The sequence below is a fragment of the Poecile atricapillus genome, chromosome Z, assembly GCF_030490865.1.
Source record: "Poecile atricapillus isolate bPoeAtr1 chromosome Z, bPoeAtr1.hap1, whole genome shotgun sequence".
Lineage (NCBI taxonomy): Eukaryota > Metazoa > Chordata > Aves > Passeriformes > Paridae > Poecile > Poecile atricapillus.
The window spans coordinates 143702695-143725489 of record NC_081289.1 but is presented as its reverse complement, the minus strand read 5'-3'; the positions used below and the strand labels follow the sequence as shown (position 1 = coordinate 143725489).

Below are 22795 nucleotides of genomic sequence, written 5' to 3'. Positions count from 1 at the left end.
GATGCGCAGGAGTGATATTGTTAACCCATGGTTTTGCTCAGTAATAAGTAGATAAATTAATTAGTAGTGCTGTTCTGCCAGATGCACATTTGTTCACAAATAATGCAGTTTAGGGTAAGTGGAATGCAGATATGGTTACTGATCTGATTAAATACAAAAATCTGGAAAATTCTGTCTCTTAAAGTGATGATGGGCTGCTGGTCTGTACTAAAAGTGATCTTTGTTTTGGACTGGCAGGTATTGGAGAGACTGCACCGTTTCTTTTTCAGCAGCAACAATATTCAATTTTCCTGTGCCAGAAAAGTCTTGTTCAAACAGACTTGGTTTTCCTAGACCAAAAATGTGATGCTGAGTTCCCGAGCTGTCTTTCAGCACTTTTCTATTTTACTGCCTGCCTCAAATTCCTCACACCAGAATAAAACCAAATTTAATGAAAATCAGGAACATTTTGGCTTAGCAAAGCAGAAGAGGTTACTTGTGCCTGTGACAATTCCTGTTTTGTGCAGGACGTTAATTCCTGCCCAGGGCTGAACATTTGGCTTTGACTTCAATATTCACAAGCAAGGTTTGTGAGACACACTGTCAGGAAGGAATTTCCTGGAGATAAAAGGGTTCTTTAGCAGTGACTAATGGCCCAGCCCAAATATTAGTTTTACACTCAGTCCAGATCCAGGTCTGAGGGAAACAGCAGCTGTTCCCCACGCTGGGGCCATGAGGAGGAGCATCCTCCGCTGCCCCTCTCAGGGCCTGGTCCTGGTCAGTTCCTGCAGGTATTTCTGCTTTGGGACTTTTCTCTTCCATCCTCTCCTTTATTCCTCAGTCTCATCCTTCACCCCAAAACAGCAATGTGCCCTGGTCAGAAATACACTCCTTTCTGTCCACTGCTCCTTCTCTCCTTCCCATCCTCTGTTCCTGTGTGTCTCGCTTTGGTTTGGGACACAACTGTGTGTAAAGGGTTATACATCACAATAATTCTGTATTTAAGCACTTCTGAACACACTTATTTATTCACATTCTTATTTGACTCATTTCCTAATATGCAGAAACCAGGGGATAATGTAGATTGTCTTTCTAAGCAATCCTCTCCCCGATCATCTTTCTATTGTTTTCTTTAGCAATTAATCCAAACGGGGAGAAAAGAGTTTAATTCTCTATATCTTTCGGCTAACCTGGAATCAAAAGTCATTTTGATGGTAATTTTGAAAGTCATTAATTTGAGGAAAGGGCAGATGCTACAACTTGTATAGTTTGTAGGCAGAAGATAAGAGGTGGCAATTCTGCTGAAAAGATTGTTCCTTTCTGTGTTAAAACGTGGAGGATTTCCTCTTTTTCCTTTTTTCTTCCCCCATTCAAATGAAAAACTTTCAGACAAAATTGATAGATTCGAGGTCTTCCTAGACTAAAGCTCAGTTTCAGTGTCAAGAAGGCTGAGCCCAGATCTTTTGGAAGTTTCAATTTCCTACCACCGGTATCTAAAAGAGAAAGAACCAACAAATCAGTGGCAGAGATAACCCTTGGCAGGGGGATGCCTTCGTGCCTCCTCACTCTGCCATGTGATTTCAGATGGAATCCTGATCACTAATCAATAAAAGGAGCAGCTTCATCTTGTGCCAGAACCTCACAAGTTCCAGGAACACGTTAGCAGGACACTCGTGTGTTGGTGTACAGCTTTCTCCAGGGAGCTTTCTCTGCCTCTGAGCTGGAGACAGCTCAGCTTTAATCAGGCTCTGCTCCAACTGAATTATTAATTACCATTAATTACCATTAATTACCGCAGCTCTGCTGGGTGAGTGCAGCCCAGCAGAGAATTGTACAGAGATGGAGTGGTGACTGCCGGAGTGTTGGAGCGTGCCTCGTTATTCCCTGGATAAGGGATCCTCCCGTGCTTACAGAAACCCCAACGCCAATTTCACGGCAAGGACACGGAGCTGTGGAGATTCTTCCTACTCCAGCTATTCAAAAAATGTTTCCTGTGCATTCCTTTTTCTGGCTGTGATCCATGAAATGCGTGGATTTTATATGAGTCCGTAAAGCCTTTCCACCACGCGTGGCAGGGACGTTTCCTGTAGAGAGCAGCTCTTTTTCCCGGAAAAGAAATGAAACCGGGGGCTGAGGTTTCTGAGGAGCACAGGATGGGGCCCTCGACTCCATCTGAATCCCGGTGTTTTCCCGAGGAGCTCCCGTGTTCCTCCTCGTTTCTGCCAGCAGATGGGGACGCACTCCGCTGAATTCCCGGAGCTCTGGTGCCAGCCCGACCTGCTGCTGCCACCTCCGCTCCCTTCCCGGCTGGAAAACCGGCTTTTAAAGGGTTAAATCTGCATGCCGACACTCGGGATTAGTGTGGGAAGCAGGAGGGAATGGAGCTCCTGGGATCTGGGAACAAGTACAGTGATCAATTCAGAGCAGAATATACACATGGCCTTGCAGGGGTGTTTGGAAATGAAGGATAAGACTGAGGAACTAAAAATCACTGACTCGAGTTCTGTGCCTGTTTCCATTTTATTTCCTTTCTGAATTTCCGTTCCCTGGAAGAGCCGAACTGATTTGATCCTGGAGCTGTGCAGTGTTCAAACACTTCATTCCTTCTCACGTCCCACTTGGAATTTCAGTGGGAAGGCGACTTTTGCTCAGATTGGACCTTTTTGAAGGTGGAAATGTTCCCATCAGAGCACACTTAGGAAGTCTTTTACTTGTTTGGGTGGGTTTTTGTTTGTTTGGGATTTTGGAGGGGTTTTGTTTGTTTGTTTTGTTAGGGGTTTTGTTAGGGTTTTTTACACTAGAAGGAGTTTTTTGTTTGTTTTTGTTTTCCCTATGAGTCTGTGTTGCCACAAATCAAAATTCAGGCTTTTCTGGCTGTATCCTGTCTTCTGTGAATTGTGATGAGTCTTTCCTCAAGGGAGCATTACTCCTGCTCAGCTTTCACCCAGTGAATGCCATTGTTCAGCTCTGGGCTATTGTTTTGGGATATTATTGATTTTATGACTTGCATTGTTGTCTGCACAAAACCAGGCCCATTTCGGGTAATTTGCTGCTTTCATACTTTCTGAAGGAAGGGAACGTATGTTGGCTTGACTGAAGCAGCAACAAAACCCTGCTATTATTTTATGTGGTTTAAAAAGAGAATCCATCTCACGTTTCCCTGGAGGAATTACTACAACATTACTCAGAGCCCTTTGTGTGGGCTTTGCCTTTGGGATGTTATCCCAGATAGTGCACATCGCTGCTCTGACTGGCTGGCATGCAAAAAAAGATGGGAAAAACCAGTCTGCCAGGCAATTCTAGCCGTAATTCCATGAAAATTCACAGTACTAGGTGAATCCTCCAGGAGAGAGCAAGGTGCAGAGTAATAATTTTACTTACAAATTCAAAGCATTGTACAAAGATTAAATCATCTCTGACGAGTTTCAAAGTGATATGTCCTAGTGAAGTGATTCCAGTGACTGAAATGCTGCTCACACACCAGCAGGCAGGGAATTCAATTAAGGAGAAGAAAGTGAGAACACCAAGGACAAATTGTGGCTGCAGGGTATGTATCCAGATGCTCCTAATGGCTTCTTCTGCCCTACAGCTGCTCTCTGGCCACATGGGCCTGTCTGGGCAGGGCAGCAGAGGTTTGAAAAGGAACAACAGGTCATGTGGATTGTTATTTTTTCTCTCTGGCAGGAGCAGTTTGCAGTGCACAGATTTCTCAGTGCACACAGAACAGGTGAGGAGCCTCCTGTGAGCAGCCATGGGACCACCCAGCTCTGCTGGGGCTGGGAATGCAGCTCCAGGATCCCCAGGGTGTATCCAGCATGTGGCACCATCCCTGTTTCACCACAGACACGTGAAACTGACTCAGTTTGTTTGGTTTTGAGGGAAGTTACTGCTTTTAGCCACCTCACAATGACATTTTATGTAACATGTTCATGAGTGGGCCTGTACCAAGAGCCATGGATGTGTATATATATATATAATATAAAAATATTTATATTTGAGTCATTACAATAAAGTGGACACATATATATATATATATATATATATATATATATATATATGAGCATGTAACTGGTCACAGCATCCTTCTTTTCCTGGCTTATAGCCCCCATGGTTCTTTTGCAGACTCCATACACTGGAAAAAGAAATTCTTTTGGTCTTTGCACCAAGGAAGGTGCCTTATGGAAGCTGAAATTCTGCTCCCTGTAAATGTGGCTTGAAGCCTGAAACTAAGGGGAAAGTATTCCAGAAGAGGAATCACTGAGCAGAGCTCATGTGGGGCTGTGGCAAAGACTGATTTGAATCAGAATGAGGGCAAGGAGAGGTTGTATTGCCCAGCTGGGAGTTGGACTCTGCTGTTCCGTGTGGGTCCAATTTAGGATATTTTATGACTCTATTCAAGACTTAAAATGAATATGGAGAGAAGCATGAGCTACCTAGAAATTCACTCACTCTTCCTACATTCAAGCCCCCATTATTGCTTAAAATGGGTGATTAATGGTGTTAGATGGTGACTGCATTCATTTGATTAAACTCCAGAGTAAGCAGAGTGGAAATGCCCAAGCACTGGATTGCTGGTAAATGTGATTTATGCTTTGTGTGTGTCAGCCTATAAAAATATCAACAATCTCAATGTAGGCACATCTGCATTAAATTTGTGCAGCTTCTTCCAAAGTGCTGCTATTTGGACCAAAAGAAATGCATAACATATTCCTGCTCTAGGTGTGTGCCCCCAGGAGGAAGCATCCAGCTCTGGCTGATGAGAGAAGAGGCAGAGCCCGCCGCAATCCGCGGGGACTCCGTAAGGATGTGCAGCCACCCACAGAGTTACATGTGCTGGAGCTTTTGACAACACAGAATACCTTCCCTGCTGTCTTTTTCTCTCTCTCCACTAATCCTCCTCCCACTCAGCAAGAAAAGTCGCTGCACAGGCTCACACAGATGCCACGCTATCAGCCTTACTCTAGAATGATTTCACACATCTCTGGAGAACTGTTCCTGACTCTTGTTTAGGGAGGCTGGGAATCGGGCTGCCTGCAGTGCTGGAGCTGTACCCTCGGATAAACAACACATTCAGGTTGTGGCTGATTACTATGTCCTGTTCTTGCTCTCAGAATTCCTGCAAGAGAAGCTCTGAGGAGCCTCACTTGGGTGGATGGAGCTGTGCTGTCCCCAGCTTCCCTCTGCCATGTGAGTGTCAGCACAAATGGCTGTGCTCAGAATTTTTGAACAGAAAATGCAAAACATGTTTGCCTGGTACAGAAATGCCAGCCTTCCAAACCTCAGGTAGCCTCAGATGGTGTTTTTGACAGATCTGTATGTCTTGCCTGCTGCTGAAGATTTCTCTCTGGATCTTTCAGTGTCAGTTTGCCCTTTTGAGGGTGGTTTCAGTGTGTGAGGTACGTGATCCCATCCCTGGAGAGCGTGTCCTGCCACTGGAGGGTCTCCTGGCAAGAGGAGCTGCCACTCACTGCATCCTCCTGCCTCTTCTTCCCAGCATACCAGATGGAGATGAACATGGAAACACCAGGAGAAGTGTCCACATGATGTTCAGCCAGCTCAGGACTGAATTTCATCCATAGCCACTACAAGTTTAGAAGGTGCTATAGAGAAGTGTAACCTTACAGAAATAAATACTAAGGCAGATGAGGTTTTACAGCAAGAGAAAAAACATCACAGGTTTTGTATAATCTGGCACTGGCCATTTTTGGTATGCCACGGTAAGTGTCTCTACTCTCAGTGTGGTTGGTTGAGGAAAAATGAATCCATGGGTGTAATTCAGAGGCTGGGTGGATTGAACTGATTCCCCTTCAGAGCCTTAGCTGGCTCTGTAAGTATAAACCACACAAATTCCTCCTTTTTCAGGGTAAGGCCTTTCAAAGAAATTTCAGTTTTTACGTTTTTACACAGTTCTTAATCCCATTCTATTCTTTCCTTGTATTTTGAGCACATTTGGAGCCTGTGCCACCACTTGACCCCACATATGTGCACCAGCTCCATGACTCACCTTTGAGCATTACTGCACATGATGAATATTGGGTTTGTGGAACAGATCTCTGGCAGAGGGGTTATTTCCCCAAGTTTTTGAATTAGGAGGATCTGGGATACCCTTTGTTTCACGCTTCAGTGTTTGACTCACGACTCTAATCTGGTACCAATCTTCATGGCTTTATGTACCTCTTACCCGCCTACAGCTCAGATTGATTTTCCTCCTACTCACCCTTTTGCTCACTACTCTCCTTGCAGTTCTCCTCTAACTAATCCCTCTTGTTTCCCACTGCTCTGTTTTGTTTCTTCCCTCTTCTTCCTCCCTGCTCTGTGGTGCTCAGCCTGTCCAGCCAGGGGACGCTGGGCCTTACAGCCAAGGGGGAAGTGCCTCGCTGGGCTCCTCAGCAGACTGACACTGGGTACTTCCAGGAGTGCTTCAGAGTATGGGTTTCCTTAATGACACTCCTTATCCTCCACCACAACTCTCCTGTACACTTAATCCTAAGAGATTCATTATTAGACCGCTCGGAATCTGCGTTTTGGAGAGAGACCCTGCGTTTCCCAAACCATCCCGAGTCTCTGGGGAAATGTGGGGCAGCTTGAGTTGCAGTTAGACAAACAGCATAAAGAATAGAGGGAAAATATTCCGGCTGTTTTGCACATGGCTGCTTTCACGGTATGCCCCTCAGCCTGCAAGTGAACTGTTTATAAAGATAATTCCACTAAGCACACACAACTGATTCATTTCCCTGCTGCAGCCACACTCCCAGAAATCCTGCTGAAACACTTCTGCAGTTTTATCCACTGCTGCAGTATTCCTGTGGGTTAGGGCTCCTTGGGAAGTTCACTCAATAACTTGTGCCATGAGTTTGCTTTGGTTGAATGCACAGAAAGTTTAAATAACAATACAAACCCAATTGGAACCAAAGAGCTCATGGAACAGGAATATCCAAATGCCTCAGCGTGAGCTGATGGGATGGGAGCCACATTCTGACAAGAACTTCATGGGTTTGGAGCAAAATCTTCTACTCCTTTAAGAGGGATGCTCTTGCTTTCTGTGCCCAAGGATCTTCTGAGGTCTCCAGGTTATTATAACCCTTCTTCTAACAAGCATCTTTTATTAAAGAACATGTATTTCTTAAAAGATTTGATTTGATTTGATTTGATTTGATTTGATTTGATTTGATTTGATTTGATTTGATGACACAACCTGAAGGATACCACAAGTCACTTTTCTCCCAAATATTTATAGCCCTGTATGGAAATGGTTCAAACACCTGCCAGTATTGTCCAGATTCACACAACTGAGATGAAGGCACAGAAATGGTAAAGCTCATCACTGCTTTTGAGAGAGGGATATCAAACATCTCTCTTTTGGACAGGAGCAAAGATGGGGGGCTGAGATTTCTTGCCAAACCCCACTGAAGTAGTTTGTCTGTTATTAATTGTATGCTTGTCACACTTTCAAGGCTCTAAGGGTCATGTCTTGGGGATCACTCCTGTTTCTCCTTTCAGACATGGTCAGGTGGGACTGTGAGTTTGACCTGCCTCCAATTCCACAAGAAGCAAAATCCTGAGGCTGTCTGGATCTGAGGCAAGTGAATGAATTCTCCTTTAGAAATATGATATTAAAAGTAGGGTTAGCCCATTGTGAGAAAACCTGTCCTCATGCTTCCAAAATCTCCCCGAAGGAGGAAGACTTGTCCTAACTTGGATAAACCTCCACAAAGCTACCGTGCTGCACTTGGCATTTGGAATGGGAGAAGCCATTGTGTGCCCTGCAGACACAGGAGAGATGATTGTCAGCTGCAGCCCAAACATCGGGGTTACGAAACCCAAAGTGCAGGAGAAATCCCCACCCTGAAAGGAGATATGCATTGGTGATTTGGAATTGCAATGGCACGGGTGGGGTGGGGTGGGTGTGCTGATTACAGTTAGGGGAAGGAATGATAGAGGATTTACAAAAGCTGGGCTCCTTCCCGCATTGAACACCGAAATGTCTCCTTAAAGGTCTGCAGAGAGGGATTTAGTGCAAACTCCCTATTGATAATCCTGCACAGAATGAGCAATACAGGCAACAATCTGGAAATCTCCATGAGAACCCAGATTCCGGTGTCCCTCTTCCCAGGGGCAGGGCTCCAGAGCTTGAGTTGACCTCTCCCTTCCTTCCCACTTCCTTCCAGAAAGCATTGGTGCAGGATTTTCACTGGGGCTAGGCCAGCCAAAAATACACTTGCAGGATCCTGGATAAGGAATTGTGCCCTCAGCAAACACATTTCAAGCTCATGTGGAATATCCCACCATTGGGGTGGTGTGGTGACAGCTCTAGCAGGATCTGAGCTCAGAAAAGTCACATTTGGTGGGGCAGCCCAATGCTGCAAGTATCAAATCTGCAGCCAAAATTGCTTTGCAGGGTTGTGTTTGTCATGGTTTTACTCCCAAAGAGTAACAGGCTGGGAGGGGAGGAAAAGAGGATGAGGATTGCAAAGGCACTGCTGAGGACTGAAATGGATTGTTTGAAAGGTCTCACAGGTAAAAGAAAGTTGGGCATCTTGGAGGGACTGGGTGTGCTACAGATTCTCAGCAGGAAAGGGACTGAAGGAGAGGGTTATGGGCCTGTAAAAGCACATGTGGGGGAGATGGACAGCTGATACTTATTCCCTGTGCACCATAATATAAGAAGCAGGAGAAATCGAATTACATAGAATTATAGCCAGGCCAACAGAAGGAGGTAATTTTCCACTCTGGCCAGTTCCAGACACAAGAAACCAAGCAAGATGAGCCTGAATGTTAAGTACACCAGCCTTTTGGGTCTGGGGTTTTTCCTCCCTCGAGGGGTGAGCAGCCCAGGAGCGCTAGGGAGAGCTGGTGTGGGGTGGTGGAACAGGAGGGACAGCATTGCTCTGGAGATGCCCCAGAGATTAGAGGCTCTGGGCCTGAGTCAGGCCCATGTGACTCACCTGAAGAGCCGTATTCCCATGGAAGCTGTGGAAAGCTCCGGAGCTGACTCTGTCCCCAGCCCTCAGCTCCGGGTCTGTGGGATGCTCTCGCTCCCTGCCACCCGCCCAGGCAGTGTCACACACAGCTGGGACTCACACAGTGAGCTGGACTCAGAGTCAATCTGAGCTCAGTCTGAGCAACTTGACTTCCATCAGCTTTCAGTTTTCCCTCTTTCTCTCTTCTGCTGTCCTCCCTGGGATGTGTGCCTGTGATTCTCAGTACCACATGCACCCCAACAAACCCAAGGTGTATTAACGCAGACAGAACGTGAAATCCAAGTGGAAGAAGCAGTCCACAGAACAGATGCCATGGTATTTGGATTGCTCAAGGGCTAAGCCAGGTAAAACACCCTCAGGTTAAGTACTGAGCTGGAAGAAAAGCCCCTGCCCTGTGACAGCAGCTCCCAGCTGGCCTCTGCCAGTGGCACTGCTCCCTGGGGACCCAGCCCCGGCACTGCCACACCAGCCAGAACACTTCCATGCTGTGGGAGACAGTGAGCTGGAAGGAATTGTCTGGAAAACAGGTCACTGACTATATCAAAGGCCTTCCAGAACAATTAACAGCCTCTGTCCAAAGTGTTGTGGCACAACACCTCACACCATTCTGTTACTACTCTTTAAATAGCCCCAAAATGGTGGGATTTTCCTTTCCTGTAAACTACCAACCACTGACAGAAACACAGGGCTTCTCTCCACTTCTCCAGGGTTAATCTTCCTTTGCTCATGCCTGTTACATTATCACTGGGAGCTGAGCAACAATTAACAATTTATGTTTTGTGGGAGCTTGATTCAACTTGGCTTATAGCTTTGATGAGTTTTCTATGACTTTCTCAATAATACATTAGAAAATACTGACACATTTTTAAATAGTTAATCTTCTACTGGTTTTCTGTGTTCTGAACCATGCTCAGCCCCCAGCCATTTCAATAATGCTTCAAGGAAGGTATAGACTGAGAACACAGAGGCAATTATGCTAGTCCAACAGCAACCTGATAAAATATTAACATTTCTTATGAAATTTTTCCAGAAGGAAGGAGAAAAATCATCACCAGCGAGAAGTTTTGCAGTGGGGAAAGCCTTTTATCAGCAAAAGATTGTTAAGTAACACCATCAAATATTGAACGATGCTGAGGTGTGTCTGTACACAGCCTCATTTCAGCCCAGTGTGATGCAGATTCTATTTCCTCCTCTGCAGAAATCATGAAATCCTGTTTCAAACCACGATGGAAGAGCTAATCAGATAAAATCTGTACCTTGCCACTACTACTTTTATGATTTGTTAAGTTCACTGGAATGAGTAATACAGCGTGAATAGAACATTTTAAATACCCCTTGGCAGTCGCTGAAGTATAATAATCATTTAAAAGACACAGGAATTATCAAACTCCATGTGCAGCTGGTGCTACATCAGACCAAAGGGAGCCTTGTCTGGGTGATTTTCACCTCTGCACTCTCATTTTTTATTTCACCAGAGCTGTTGAGAAGAAATAAATAATAAATGGAACAGCAAAAAGCAAGTCATTCTGGGCAGCCTCTGGCAGCAGTTTGCTCTCATAATGCTGTTTGGTGAGCTGGAAGCATCCAGCTCATTTCCTAAAGAGCATTTTCTGCTTAGGTCGGGGCTCTATTAATCTGTTCAAGCCAATTCTCTGAAATCCAAAGCATCTGTATTTGGGAAGATCATGGTTTATTTGGATTCTCTTTGTGTCTACTGTCAGTAGATGATTTAAAGTCCAAGGGATTTACAGTGTAAAGTCTCTCTACTGGCATGTTACGGTGACCTTCTAAGTAGCATCTCCCAATATTTGGCTAATGCTTCTAAGCAGCATCTCTTTCAATATTTGGGTAACAGCTGGTCCAGTCAGCAATGAAAAACAAAGGTAAACAGCCACAACTGCTGGAAGTGGCTGAGCTTTGGCAGTGTAGAATGGCTGCAGGGAGTGGGGACAGCTGAGCTTTCAGTGTTTGACCAGGTGTTTTCCTGGCAGCTTCTGAAGATGCCTTGTGAGACACAAAGCAGTGTTTGGGTAATGTTTTTGTATCGGGGTGCCTGGGGGTTCTGGGGAGTGGTCACTGCAGACGTGGCACAGCAAAGCCATTATTTCACATTGGCCCAGTGTCCCCACCAGTGCCAGCTGCTGTGTGTGGGGCAGCTGCTCCTCCTCCATGCACCACTCGCAGCGGGAGCCGCATCCTCCCGCTCCCGTCCTGCACAGGTGGATGGAGCGACAGCTCTCACGGAGAATCGCCAGCCATAAGACACACGAAATCTATTTTCCTCAGAAAATTGTAAATAATTCATGGGCCTTGGTTCTATAAAGAGGCCAGTTATAAATCATCTGAGCTGCACCTGGAGATTTCTGATGTCAGCATTATCACATGAATTACATCTCTCCAGGGCCATCTATTACTGTAAACACAATTCCAAAGAGGAATTATGCATGTAACATGCGCAGGCAAACAAACAAGTAATCTTCAGCCTGGAATTTGATACTAAAGCTTTGCAATCCAACTGAGTTGTTAGTGGCACTAATTTTCTGCTCTGGCCTTAGAGATTCTTTCATTCTATTCCTGTCCAGTGTATTTTTCCCTGGGGAGCACCTGTTGGTGGGAATGCTGGCTGACTGTACAGCACCGGCAGCCCGGGTGCTGTGAGCTGCAAGCAAAAAGCCGTGGATGTGATTCCAGAGGGACATGAACACGTGCTGCAGAAAAGATCTGGATTCTGACACTTCCATGTATCACCGTCTCCACCGTGCTGGGATTGCAGGCCAGTTACAGCTCTTGAATGACACCAACTGCTTCTTCATTCTGTTCTTCAGAAATAGAAACGTTCTTGAGTAGAAATGCCAGGTTCCTGATGGTTTCCAGCTCTTGGTGTCAGCGCAGAAAGATATGGGAGGCAAAGAACTGCGATGTGTTTATGGACTGAATGAGAGGACTCCCGAATTCCTGGTTTTCTGTGCTATCCAGAGGGTGGGACACGGTAGAGACACTTCTGTTGAGGCAACCAAGCAGCTGACTGAAAAGCAAGGGGGCAAAGCTACACCCAGAGCTGGGAATGATCTGCTGAGCTCAGAGCAGAGAGGAACAAACCAGAATCTATCTTGGCAAGGGGCCTGAGGAACGAGCCTGGTGCCGCCTGCTCCCGTGGACTCGAGCTCAGAGGCTTGGCCTGGGTCAGGCGAGCAGGAGCCCGGCCCTGCCTGCACCACGAGTGCTTTATGGCCAGGAGCGACCCGGGCAGTACAAAGGCTGATGTCTCCCCAGGCTGGACTTTAACAGCTCGTGCTCCAGGCACTGCTATCTGGGCAGAGGTCACATCCCTCCTGCCCCAGAAAGGCCTTTGGAAAGGCTGGAAAAGCTTCCTGGCCTACGGACTGCTGGGGAGTCTCTCCAGAAAAAGGGATCTCTGTTTTCCCTTTCTGCTCAGCTGGGTGGAACAGAAACAGGTACCAAGCAGCTGAGCACACAGAGGTGGGCTGATGAAGCTGAAGCTGGAGCCAGCGGCACTGGTCTGAAGTGCCCAGAACAGCCGTGTGTCGGGCTGTGGTGCCACCAGTGCCGGTGTCTCGGTGACACTTCCAGGTAAATGTAACACAGCATGAAGGTGTCTGGGCACCGCTGCCATGAGCTCCCTCACCAGCCTCCAGCTGAGCACCGCCACTGCCGGAGACACGGCGACATCGGGAACGGGACATTGGCACAGAGGGGCACGGCCGGGGCACAGCAGCTCAGGGGCACAAAACAACCCAAAAGTTCATTCGGAGCTAAATCGGGACTCGATTTAGCCCAGAAGTGCCCAGAGTGTTTTGTGTCCCTAAAACCCGTGATGGCGAGGGAAGGTATGTCACAGTGAGCCACCACGTCCGGCTGCACCGGAGAGCGGGGGAGGCGGGGGCTTCGCTGCTGCCCATCCCGGGACACAGCCCGGGATATGGCCCGGGACACATCCCGGGACACGGGGACACATCCCGGGACACATCCCGGTGCCGCGGGCAGCGCTCTCGCAGTCCAGGCCCGGCGGCGCCATTCCCGTCCACTGGGGGGCGCCTGCCACACGCGCCCCTGCGCCCGCGCGCATCCCTCGCGCCCCCTCGCGCGCATCCCTCGCGCCCCGTCTCGAGCCTGTCCCTCGCGCCCCCTCACGCGCTCCCTCACGCGCCCCCTCACGCGCCCCCTCTCGCGCCCCCTCACGCCCCATCTCGCGCCCCCTCACGCGCCCCCTCACGCCCCATCTCGCGCCCCCTCACGCCCCCATTTCTCGGAGCCCTTTCCCCTCCGCGCTCCCCCTCACGCCCGTCCCTCGGGGCTTGCGGGCGGGAGCGGGGGCCCCTCCCGCACTTTGTGCCGCGCCCCGCCCGCCGCCGTTGGGCCGGCCCTGCGCTCTCCCCGCCCCGCCGGCTCTCCCCGTCCCTGCGGCCGCGCTCAGCCCCGGCCCGCGGCGGCGGCGGCAGCGCGGGCGGCCCCGGGCGGCCCCGCCCCCGGCCCCTTTCCGCCGGGCTCGGCTGCCGGCGCCTTCCGCCGCCCGCGGGCCAGCGGCAGCGGCGGCAGCAGCGGCGGCAGGAGGAGAAGGAGGAGGCGGCGGCGGGCGGCTCGGCGGGCCCGGGAGCGGCTCCATGGCGACCGCGGCGGCGGAACCGGTGTACGGGCTCTCGGAGGACGAGGTGGGTCTGCGCGGACGGGCCGGGTTCGGGGCGTGCCGGGGCCCCGTCGGCGGGAGCCGCGGCTGAGGTTCGGGAGCCGGGCGAAGGTCGACGGTCGGTCCGGGAGGGCGAGCGTCGCCCGCTCCGCAGGGCTCCGCGCCCCTCCCGCAGCTGCCGCTTGCCCGGGGAGCGCTGCCCGCACCCCAGGCAGGTGCGGCCGCCCAGAGCCCGCGGGTGCCTCGGCCGGGCCGGCGGCGAACAAAGAGCCACGGCCCGCGGTGCTGCGGGAGGGGGCGGCCGCCCCTCGCCGCCTCCTCCCCGCAGCGCTGCCCGTGTCCCCAGGGAGCGGCCGCGGGGCCCGAGCGGAGCAGCCGCCGGCTCGGGGCGCTGGGCACGGTGTCAGACACAGCCTGGCCCCAATGCAGATGGAGCTGATAAGCGGGGTAGGACCCGCGATAACTAATCGCCGTGTGCCGGCTTTATCAGCCGATGTCTTCTGTAGAACCAAACAAACCGTACAGACGAGAGAACAATCCAGTTTACTTTACGTGAATGTTAAAAATCTTATTTAATGCCCTTTTTGTTTCACTGCCTTGGTCAGGTGCTCCTTTTCTTAGGAGCCAGTGTCGTAGAGCATCAGCAGTGGGCAAGGCTGCATTACTGGGCTGTGGTTTCAAGGTATCGGCTGTTAGGAGCGCACGTATTGCTTTTATTTTTACAGGAGTGAATAGTAATTACAACAGCATTGCTTCCGGTTTTGTGGGGCTGAACACAACGGGTGATGTGTCGGTCTGTTTGTGGTGTAGAAGAAAGTAACATTAAAAACGTTTGCCTTGTGAAGCTGATAGACAATGTTTCTTACCTGGTGTATTTCAGCGGCACCGCGTCTGGATGACTGTAAGGTTTAATTCGCGTTGGGAAGAAGGTTCCTGGGCAGGAGTGGGTGTTTTGGTAAGGGGGGGTGTCATTCTGTTGTTGTTAAATTATAAAGCTGAGAGCAGAGTGATTGCAAATGCTCTGCATGTGTGTGAAGGTAGGGGCTAGGAGAGGGCGTTGCAGGAGCGTTGGGTGATGTAGATAGCGAGCACAACGGCAGAGAGGAACCTTCTCCTCCCTGGGTTGTTTCCATAAGCCTTCGTGTGAGCACAGCGGTGGCTGGCACCAGTCCCCAAGCAGCTTTGGGCCAGCTCCGGTGCATTTCCCAACCCTGCAGGTAGCTGGGCCCACTGCCGAGCCATCTGCAGGGCCCTGCTTGCTCCAGGGCTGCCGGAGGGCCTGCGGTGATCTTGCCTGCTGCTGGGGGTCTGCACAGCCTTAGGGAACAGCTACAGGCAGAGGGGTCTGCTGTCCCATCACGGGCATCCCAAAACATTTGATTGGAGCTGCTTTTGTGCTTATATTAGCAAGTGTGATCTGTGAGGAAAAGGGAAGCCAGGAGCCACCCTGCCAGTCCCAGGGAGGTGGCTGAGAACACCACGTTGGAGCTTGGCTGCTGCCTTTTCTGTTGTGCGTGTGCTTGCTGTGTCTTTTGTCCCTGCCTCCTGCCTCGACATATGCTGCTACTTGCACGGAATGCTAAAGAGAAACGGATACAGGGAGAAATCTGCAACCTTGGCTTGGAGGTGGAGGGATCTCGGGAGAGCTGGGGCTGTTCCTGCCACAATGCTCAGCCCCAGCTTGTGCTGGGGACCTGGCCTGTGGAGCCGTGAGCAAGGAGATGTGTTTGTCACTCATCTCCGAGGTAAAACCAAGCTGTTGGAAAAGGAGCTGCTGGGAAAAGAAAGGCTCTGGTCTCTCAGCAGTGGCCGATGTCACAGCTGCAGTGATGACCATACTGCCTGAGGGACAGGAGACTGTGCTTTGTTTCCTGCTTTGCTGTGCATCTGCTGCTGCTGGACACTTCTCAGGAGGAGCAGCGACCATCTAAAACTGCAGCAGGAGTCCACAAATGGAAATAGGATGGAAGAAAGAGGGAGAAGGGACTGAGGGAGGAGTGGCATGGAGAAGGATGCAGGTGATACTCACAGCCTGTTGGGCTGTGGTTTCATGACCCTGAGAGCCTGACCCGCTGTTGAGTCTCTAGTAATGGGCAGAGGACAGCATGGGGGAGGGAGGGTGGTCTCTCTCAGGAAGGTGGTTGTAAGAGAGCTCTAGTAAAGGTAAAGCTCAGGAGGGCTGAGGAAGGTGTGCTGACAGTTCTCTGCGTGCTGCCTTGTGTGGGTAATGACTTCCCACTAGCATTGGCTTAAACTTGGCTCATCATTTTTTGGAAAGCAGAGCTCTATTAGCTGTGTGAGAGGCTGAGTTGCATATGTGGACATATTCAGCCTATTCATTTCCTTTGTTCCTGCCTGGGTGTGAAATGCAGCTTGCAGATCTGTTGTACATGGGTTTTGGAGGGCTTTGAGTTGGCCTTGTGCAGTGCTTCCCCTCCTGGCACATTTGCTGATTGGAAAATGCAGTGATTTACATGCAAGCTGGACTCTCTGAGTGGCTCTCCAGAGAGACAGAACCAGCAGTCTCTCCTACAGACCAGAGGCACAGGCTTCCCTCCTGCTTGCACAGCTGATGTGTGCGGTGGGCGTGTGGCTGCAGGGTATGGGCCTGCTCCCTTCCCTGTGGGTGACTGTGGCTCCCAGGGCTGCCTTCCACGTGGACATTGTTCCCTTTTGCCCAAGGACTCCCATAGGTGTGGGGACACCAGGCAGTTTGGGGATTTGGGGATCACTGAGTCACAGGGGATGCGCCAATCGTTGCAGCTCGTCCTGTTGTGTTCATAGATCAGCCTCCTTGTAAATCTGAACGGTAAAGTGTTTTATATTAATTAGTTAAAAGTAGCTGTAAATCAGTCATATACTGCCAGTTTTTCACTGTTGGGGTGACCTCTGCTCTGGGCCAGGCTGCCCAGAGGGTGTTGGAGCTCCATCCTTGGGGCTGTTTGGGACACAGGCCTGAGCAGCCAGCTCTGGCAGAAGCATGGGGTGGGCCAGGTGACCTCCAGAGCCTTGTGCCAACCTCAGCCCCTTGGCCATTCTGGGAAATAATGTTTATACAGGTTCCTGGAAGCTTAGGTGCTTTCATGTAATCTCTAAATATCAGCGTATATAAAAACTTACAGCCTTTTGTAGCGGAAAATATTTGTGAGTGAAGTGCACCTCTTGTTTGTTTCCGTTCGGGTTTCTTGAGAGTCAAATGTTGCCCACACAAATCACAAACATTTTGCTTTCTCAGTGTCCTTGGATGGAAGCAAAACTTGCAGCTCCTTGGATTTTGTTTGCTGGAATAAAAAATGGAACTTCAGAAAAAAGATCCTTGAAGAGTGTCTTTTTATACCTTTAAATATTAGGTCATAAAGAGGTTCATATGTGAAACTGCTCCCTGCAGTTGCAGAATTCTTATCTTTTCAAGTTCTATTCAACTTCTGTGACTTGTGATTGAGTCAATTGGAATTAGAAGCTTCCTACTGAGATGACATTTTGTCATGCCTTGGAAATTGTCAAAAGGATCTTATGTTCCTGAAAATATCTCAATGTGTGAGATACAATCCCATACGCCTCAAGATAAATAATTCTGCATGCAGTCACTGCAGCCTAACCTTTCATCTTAGTTCTTGTGGGCTGTGCTGGGCAAAGCCTTGTGCCTGAGGAATGGATCCTGAAGGATTTCAGGATCTCAGGAGCCTGTGTGGCACTTGGCTTTACTGAGACACACTTTGGGGAAAGGCAAACAAACCCAGTTCTGAGCATGATGGAAACGGTTCCTGTGGACAGGAGGAATTCCTGTAAAGCACATGCTCACCTGGATGGCATCTGACATCAGGGGAAGGAATAAGCCAAGATTTGCCACGGGGGTGCTGTGGTGAAGTGCAGCTTGTGCTGTGATGGATAAACTGTCTGTGCAAACTGTTTCAGACTGAGGCAAATGGGAGGTTGGCTTTTGTGTTTACATGTTCCTGATGGATTTGTTGCTCTGGAATGATCTCCCTTGAGGGTGTCTCCTTCCCGGTACTCGAGTGTCATGTTAATGGATCCATGAGATGGGGCTGCAAAGGCCTCAAGAAGATGCTGTTGCTCATGATCAGCAGGATTTACTGGGGGGGAAAAAAGGCTGTGATTTTCCCTCCCTCCCTGGACTCAATGACAGCAGTGACACGTGGGAGTTCAGGGCTGGATTTCTCTGCTTTGCATTTGAAGCAAACCATAAGCTTTGGAAGTCATGGCAATGCTGAGTTGTTGGGGCACTGTCAGTGTTGTAGATGATTGCGGTCAGATTTCAGGTGATGTTTTCTGCTGTGTGGCCTCAGTGGTGAGGCTGTACCTCGCTGCTACCCAGCTTCCACGCTGTGCTGGGAGGGCCAGAGATGTTTCCTGAGCCCAGGCCATCCCCACGGGGCCCCTGCAGGACTGGTGCTGGGAGGGGTTCCAGAGCTGTGTCCCTTCATCGCGCTGGCTCCCAGCTCAGCTCCTGGGGCAGCGCTGGATGATTGAGCAGGGCAGGGATGTGCTGGAGAAGCAGCTTGTGGCTCCTCAGCTTTGAGGTGCAAAGGGGCAGTGTGTGGGGCCAGTCTGCCCAGGGATGCTCCCCTGACCCCGTGAGCTCCAGCCCAGCCCACTGCACACCTGAACCTGGATGCTTTATGTGAAAAAACCCTTGAGTTCCTTGAGAAGATGCACCCTCTGTCACCACCACTGAACACAGACCCTTTAAATGAGAGCTCTGTTGTTTCTGCTCTGAATATTCTGGTTACATAAAAGCCTCACTGCCATCGGAGTATGAGAGGGATCTCCCTTGGTCACAGCACTGACAGTGTCTTAGCAGTAAGAGATTCAGAAGAGTGACTTTCTTATTGACCCTGAATTGTTTTTATGGACTCTAAGTGCACTGGCTTCAGGGATAGCATGTAAACCTTAAATGATGATTAAAAAGTCCAGGTAAGGAAGCATTTCATAAATGACAGGGCTTGCATATCTACTTGTGTGGCAGAATATCAAAATAGGCTGTGGTTCTCAGGAGGTCAATAGATTTTTCTAACAGGCTGCATTTTACACCAGCTTTTGATGAGTTATCGGCATGTTTTGGTCACTAGTGCTGCCACTAAGTAAATTTTAGTTTCATTATAAAATGAATGTAAGGACATTTAAGAAGGCTTGTATTAATTTGAGGGTCTGAAGGAGACAAGGAACGTTAGTTTTAGCTATATCCCCATTCAGAGATGGCTCTGTCTCCCCTGGCTGCTGTCTGTCCTCCGAGGGTGGTGTGCAGGTAGCGCAAGGCACGGTTCCGTTGTGCCTTTGGGAATTGGGATGAGCATTCCTTGGGTTCCGTGTGAAGGGCTGGCCGGTGGAGGGCACTGTGGAATGGGAAATGGGGACTCGAGGTTTTCCTCTGCTCCTGCACAGAGGCCATTTTCCTGCAAAGCAAACGTGGACTGTGAGCCCCACACCTGTGGATATGCAGGCAGCTCGGCCCCGGAGCACGGCTTGTGCTGGGAGTTCCAGATCTCCTACAGGAGCCTTCCTTTGGAAAATACCACCAGGCATGAGCTTTTCTGGCAGAGGGGAATCACTGCTACATCCTAGGATGTGGTGGGAGGAATTCACCCCTGCAGCTTCTAGGCTGGAGTTGTGTCTCTGTGAGATACCACACTTACCCTTCCCAAAGCAAACAGCTCCTGGCTCAAGGTGGGCTCCCTGCACAGCTGCTGTAGGATCCAGAGAACACAGCACATCTGCAGCTGTGGGTGCAGCATGCTGGCAGCTCGCTGATTTCTGCTGCATTGGGCTGAATTGGCAACCTCTCAGTCCCAGAGGATTGGATGGGCCAGGACCTTTGCTTAATTAACCTCTCTCCAATATAAACTGGGACTTCCTAGACAAGCTGAAAACTTCCAGGCCTTGTAATAGCAGTGAGGGCTGGATTATCCAACAGCTTCAGTCAACAGAAAGTCCTAGATGTGATAACAATGTGCAGAAGTATCTTGATTTAATTACAATTAAATTTTGGTGTTGGTGAACTGAGAAATCTCATTAACTTCCATAAATTTCTTCATCTTTTGCTTTCACCGCTACTTCCTCTCAGATGCTTTGTTGTGTTGAATAGGAGGGTTTTACTGGAGCAGCAGAAGGGCTGCTGGGCAGCTCTGTCCCCTTTTGGGAAGGAGTGCAGTGTAATCTTGTGTACACTGTTATTTTGGGTATGCTGGGTAGGAATGTGGCGCGGGTTGGGTGACTCCTACCTCGAGCACTGTGAGGAAGGAATGTGGTTTTACTGCTGGTGTGCTCAGCTCGGGGCTGGAGCTGCTGCCAGGTCAGTACTAACACCTGACAGGCTTTACCTGGGACTGGAACTGTGCCTTTCTGAAGTATTTAACACACTGTCATGCCAACTTTTCCCAGCATGGGGTTCTTAAACTGCCCAGTTTTTAGTGCTGGAGTGTTCCCTTCCCCTGCTCCTGTCTTTTCCTCTCCTCTGCCAGAAAGGAGGAAGAAAACCAAATCCTTAGGAAATGGATTGTTTTCTGTTGAGAACTAGTAATTAATTTTAAAATAAAAGATGTGGCTAAATTGCACAGGCCTGGATGCTAATTGTAGTTAAAATAGTTAAAAATAAACCAACCTATAAAAACAACTCAAAGCCCCAACAAAACAAATCCAGAAACTTGATTTCTGAGATGGACTGTAGAATGTATTAAGATGTATTGTGTCTGCCAGGTGATGTCTTGACTGGACAGCAGACTTGGTGTGTATATTTGTAATTGTTCATTTTTATTTCCCTCCATTTGACCGTAATTCCTCTGTGCTGGCAGGCTGTAGGTGCTTGTCAGAATCCCGATTTCTAGGATTTAGGAACCTTGCCTGTTACCAAAATAAATATCTCCAGTTGTGAGAGCACTGTCTATTCTGAGGGAAAACTCCATCAATGAGTTGGGCTTTGCCATTAAGCCATAGCACCTTATTTCTGTGCCTCACTGCGTGGATCAGTGTGGCTGTATTGGTGTCCTGCCAGCTCAAGCCAGGTTTTCCTGTCTCCATGTAGTTTATCTGCTGGAGAGGAGCAGAAGCATTTGGAATGGGGAGCACAACCATGCCATGCGCTCTTCTTTGGCAGATCCTAGTGTTGAATAATCCTGGCTTGAGGGTGGAAGTATGTTCCTGTAATCTGTGTTGGTTTTAATTGAAAGCAGTCCAAAGTCTGACTCTCTTTAAGCATCTTTGTGTTATGTAGATGATCACACCAAATTCATGGCAAGATTTTGTAGAGATGGGAGCGGTGAGAAGTGTGCAGGAGAAGGTGTCCTGGGATGACTCCCTCATGGATGGTCTGTTTGGAAATTGGTGTGGTGGGGAAAATCTGCTTTTGGCCTCTTCCTGGTGGCACTGGATGTAAGGTTTGGAGCGTGCTGCTCTGGAAGCTGTGCGGACAAAAATGAAGGCCCCACAGAAGTGTTGGGTTTTTGGGGTTGGAAAGAGGAGGCCAAGCTGAGACCCATGGCTGATGGAGACAGCCCAGGTACCTGGAGATGAGGCTGCACTGGCTGCTGCCATCAGAGGTGCCTGGTTTATTCAGATGAACCAAATGGGATTTAGGAGTTGGGTGTACTATAGGGCTGCTGTTGTGACTGCTTCCTTAGCACTGGGCCCTTGGGCAGCACCCAGTTAGGTGTGTGCGATGTGCTGAGGAGCTTCAGCTGGTGCTGGTTATGTGCTGAGGAGCTTCAGCTGGTGCTGGGTATGTGCTGAGGAGCTTCAGCTGGTGCTGGGTATGTGCTGAGGAGCTTCAGCTGGTGCTGATCTCAGTGGTTGATCCCAGGACAGTTCACTTGCACCTTCACCCTGCACTTGGGCAGAGGGAGTTGAGGCTGGTGGCTTCTGGAGCAGCCCACACAGCTCCAGTGGATTTGCACTGCTGAGAGAGGGAACCTGCTTTCTTTTGTATGCCCTGGGACAAATCTGCAGACAGCGTCCAATGTCTTTGCAGGGCCGTGGAATTGCAGTAACTTCTGGGAAGCTGATGGAAGTCAGAGGTATGTGGCAGGAGCTGCTGGGCTGGTGGTGGAGGGTGTGTGTGAAGGGAGGGTAGGGCGCCTGCTCTTCGGTGGCTGTGAGCTGTGAAGTTGGCTATGTGGGTCTCAGGCTGGAATGCTGACCCTGATGAAGTCTGTGGCAATTTTGTCTAAAAGCAACTCCTCTGTAGTCATATGGGAATGTTAAGTGGATGAATTCCCTAACAAACAACTGGTGTTTTTAACCTTTTTTTAAAGATTTCTTGAGTTGACCGTTCCTGCTGTTTGTGGTGAAGGGAGTGGTAAGAGGGAGAAGTGGTTTGTGGACAAAACTGTGAGTCTGGGCTTTGTGCTTGTGCTGATTCAGCCTCAATAACAAAGCAACAGCTTTGCTGCGCAGCGATGAGCAATGGACTTGCTTCTGTAACCTCTGCTCTCGGTACAATGATGTTTGAGTGTTATAAAATACTGGCTTGGCCATTGTTTGTAACAGTTGAGCTGAAAGAACTTGAAAATGTTGTCTTGGACAGGTCCTGCTTTAGTGAACTGAGTGAGACCATCTGGCAGTGGTGTACATACATCTCCATTTTATAGCCGTGGGAATGGTGTCTCTGTTCAGAGTTCAGGGTTGCAGAATCACCTCTCTGCCTCATTTCATAGGTGCCTTTTATCCCCCCCACCTTTGTTAAAATGCTGTCTTAGCACTCGTGATAGTTTGACCACATGTCAAGTTAGCCAGTGCTAAATCCCGGCACATTACTAAAGTTTACACCTGTCCCACGGGATGGGTGGACACCTGAGGTGGAGAAGTGGCCGACCCAAGGAGTGGTGAGTTGGGCAGCTTCAGTGCTGGGTGCCACAGCGAGGGGCATGTTCCTTGCACAGCCTGCACTTGTTTCAGATAAGTGGTGGAGGCACATGTTTGCCTCTGTGTTTATCCTTGCTGGATGTTTGGTTTGTTTCAGTTCCAGCTGGTCAAGTTTGGTCACTTAATATTTTATTCCTTATTTCCAGTGTCCATAGAAAAACATTCAGTCCTCAGGATCAGATAAATTCCTGTGCATACCTGGCCTGGCCTGTGTGTGAATAACACCACTCCTGCTCCCATGGCCTCAGGAGGCACTTCTCCTTTCTGTTCCTCGTGGGAGGGAGCCTTGCTGCGTGGTGTTCCCTGGCAGGGCAGG

The 22795-nt window shown here is 49.4% G+C and overlaps 1 protein-coding gene across 3 annotated transcripts in view; it reads left to right on the top strand.

Moving 5' to 3' along the window:
- Positions 1-13401: 13401 nt before the first annotated feature.
- LOC131592699 (E3 ubiquitin-protein ligase NEDD4-like) overlaps positions 13402-22795 on the top strand; it is a 90247-nt gene continuing 80853 nt past the window's right edge. For 2 of the 3 annotated variants that reach the window (XM_058864399.1, XM_058864398.1), the window contains exon 1: positions 13402-13630. In XM_058864399.1, coding sequence (XP_058720382.1) covers positions 13583-13630 — 48 coding nt within the window. In that variant the 5' untranslated portion in view covers positions 13402-13582. The remainder of the gene's footprint in view (positions 13631-22795) is intronic. The other variant, XM_058864400.1, reaches the window with a different exon arrangement.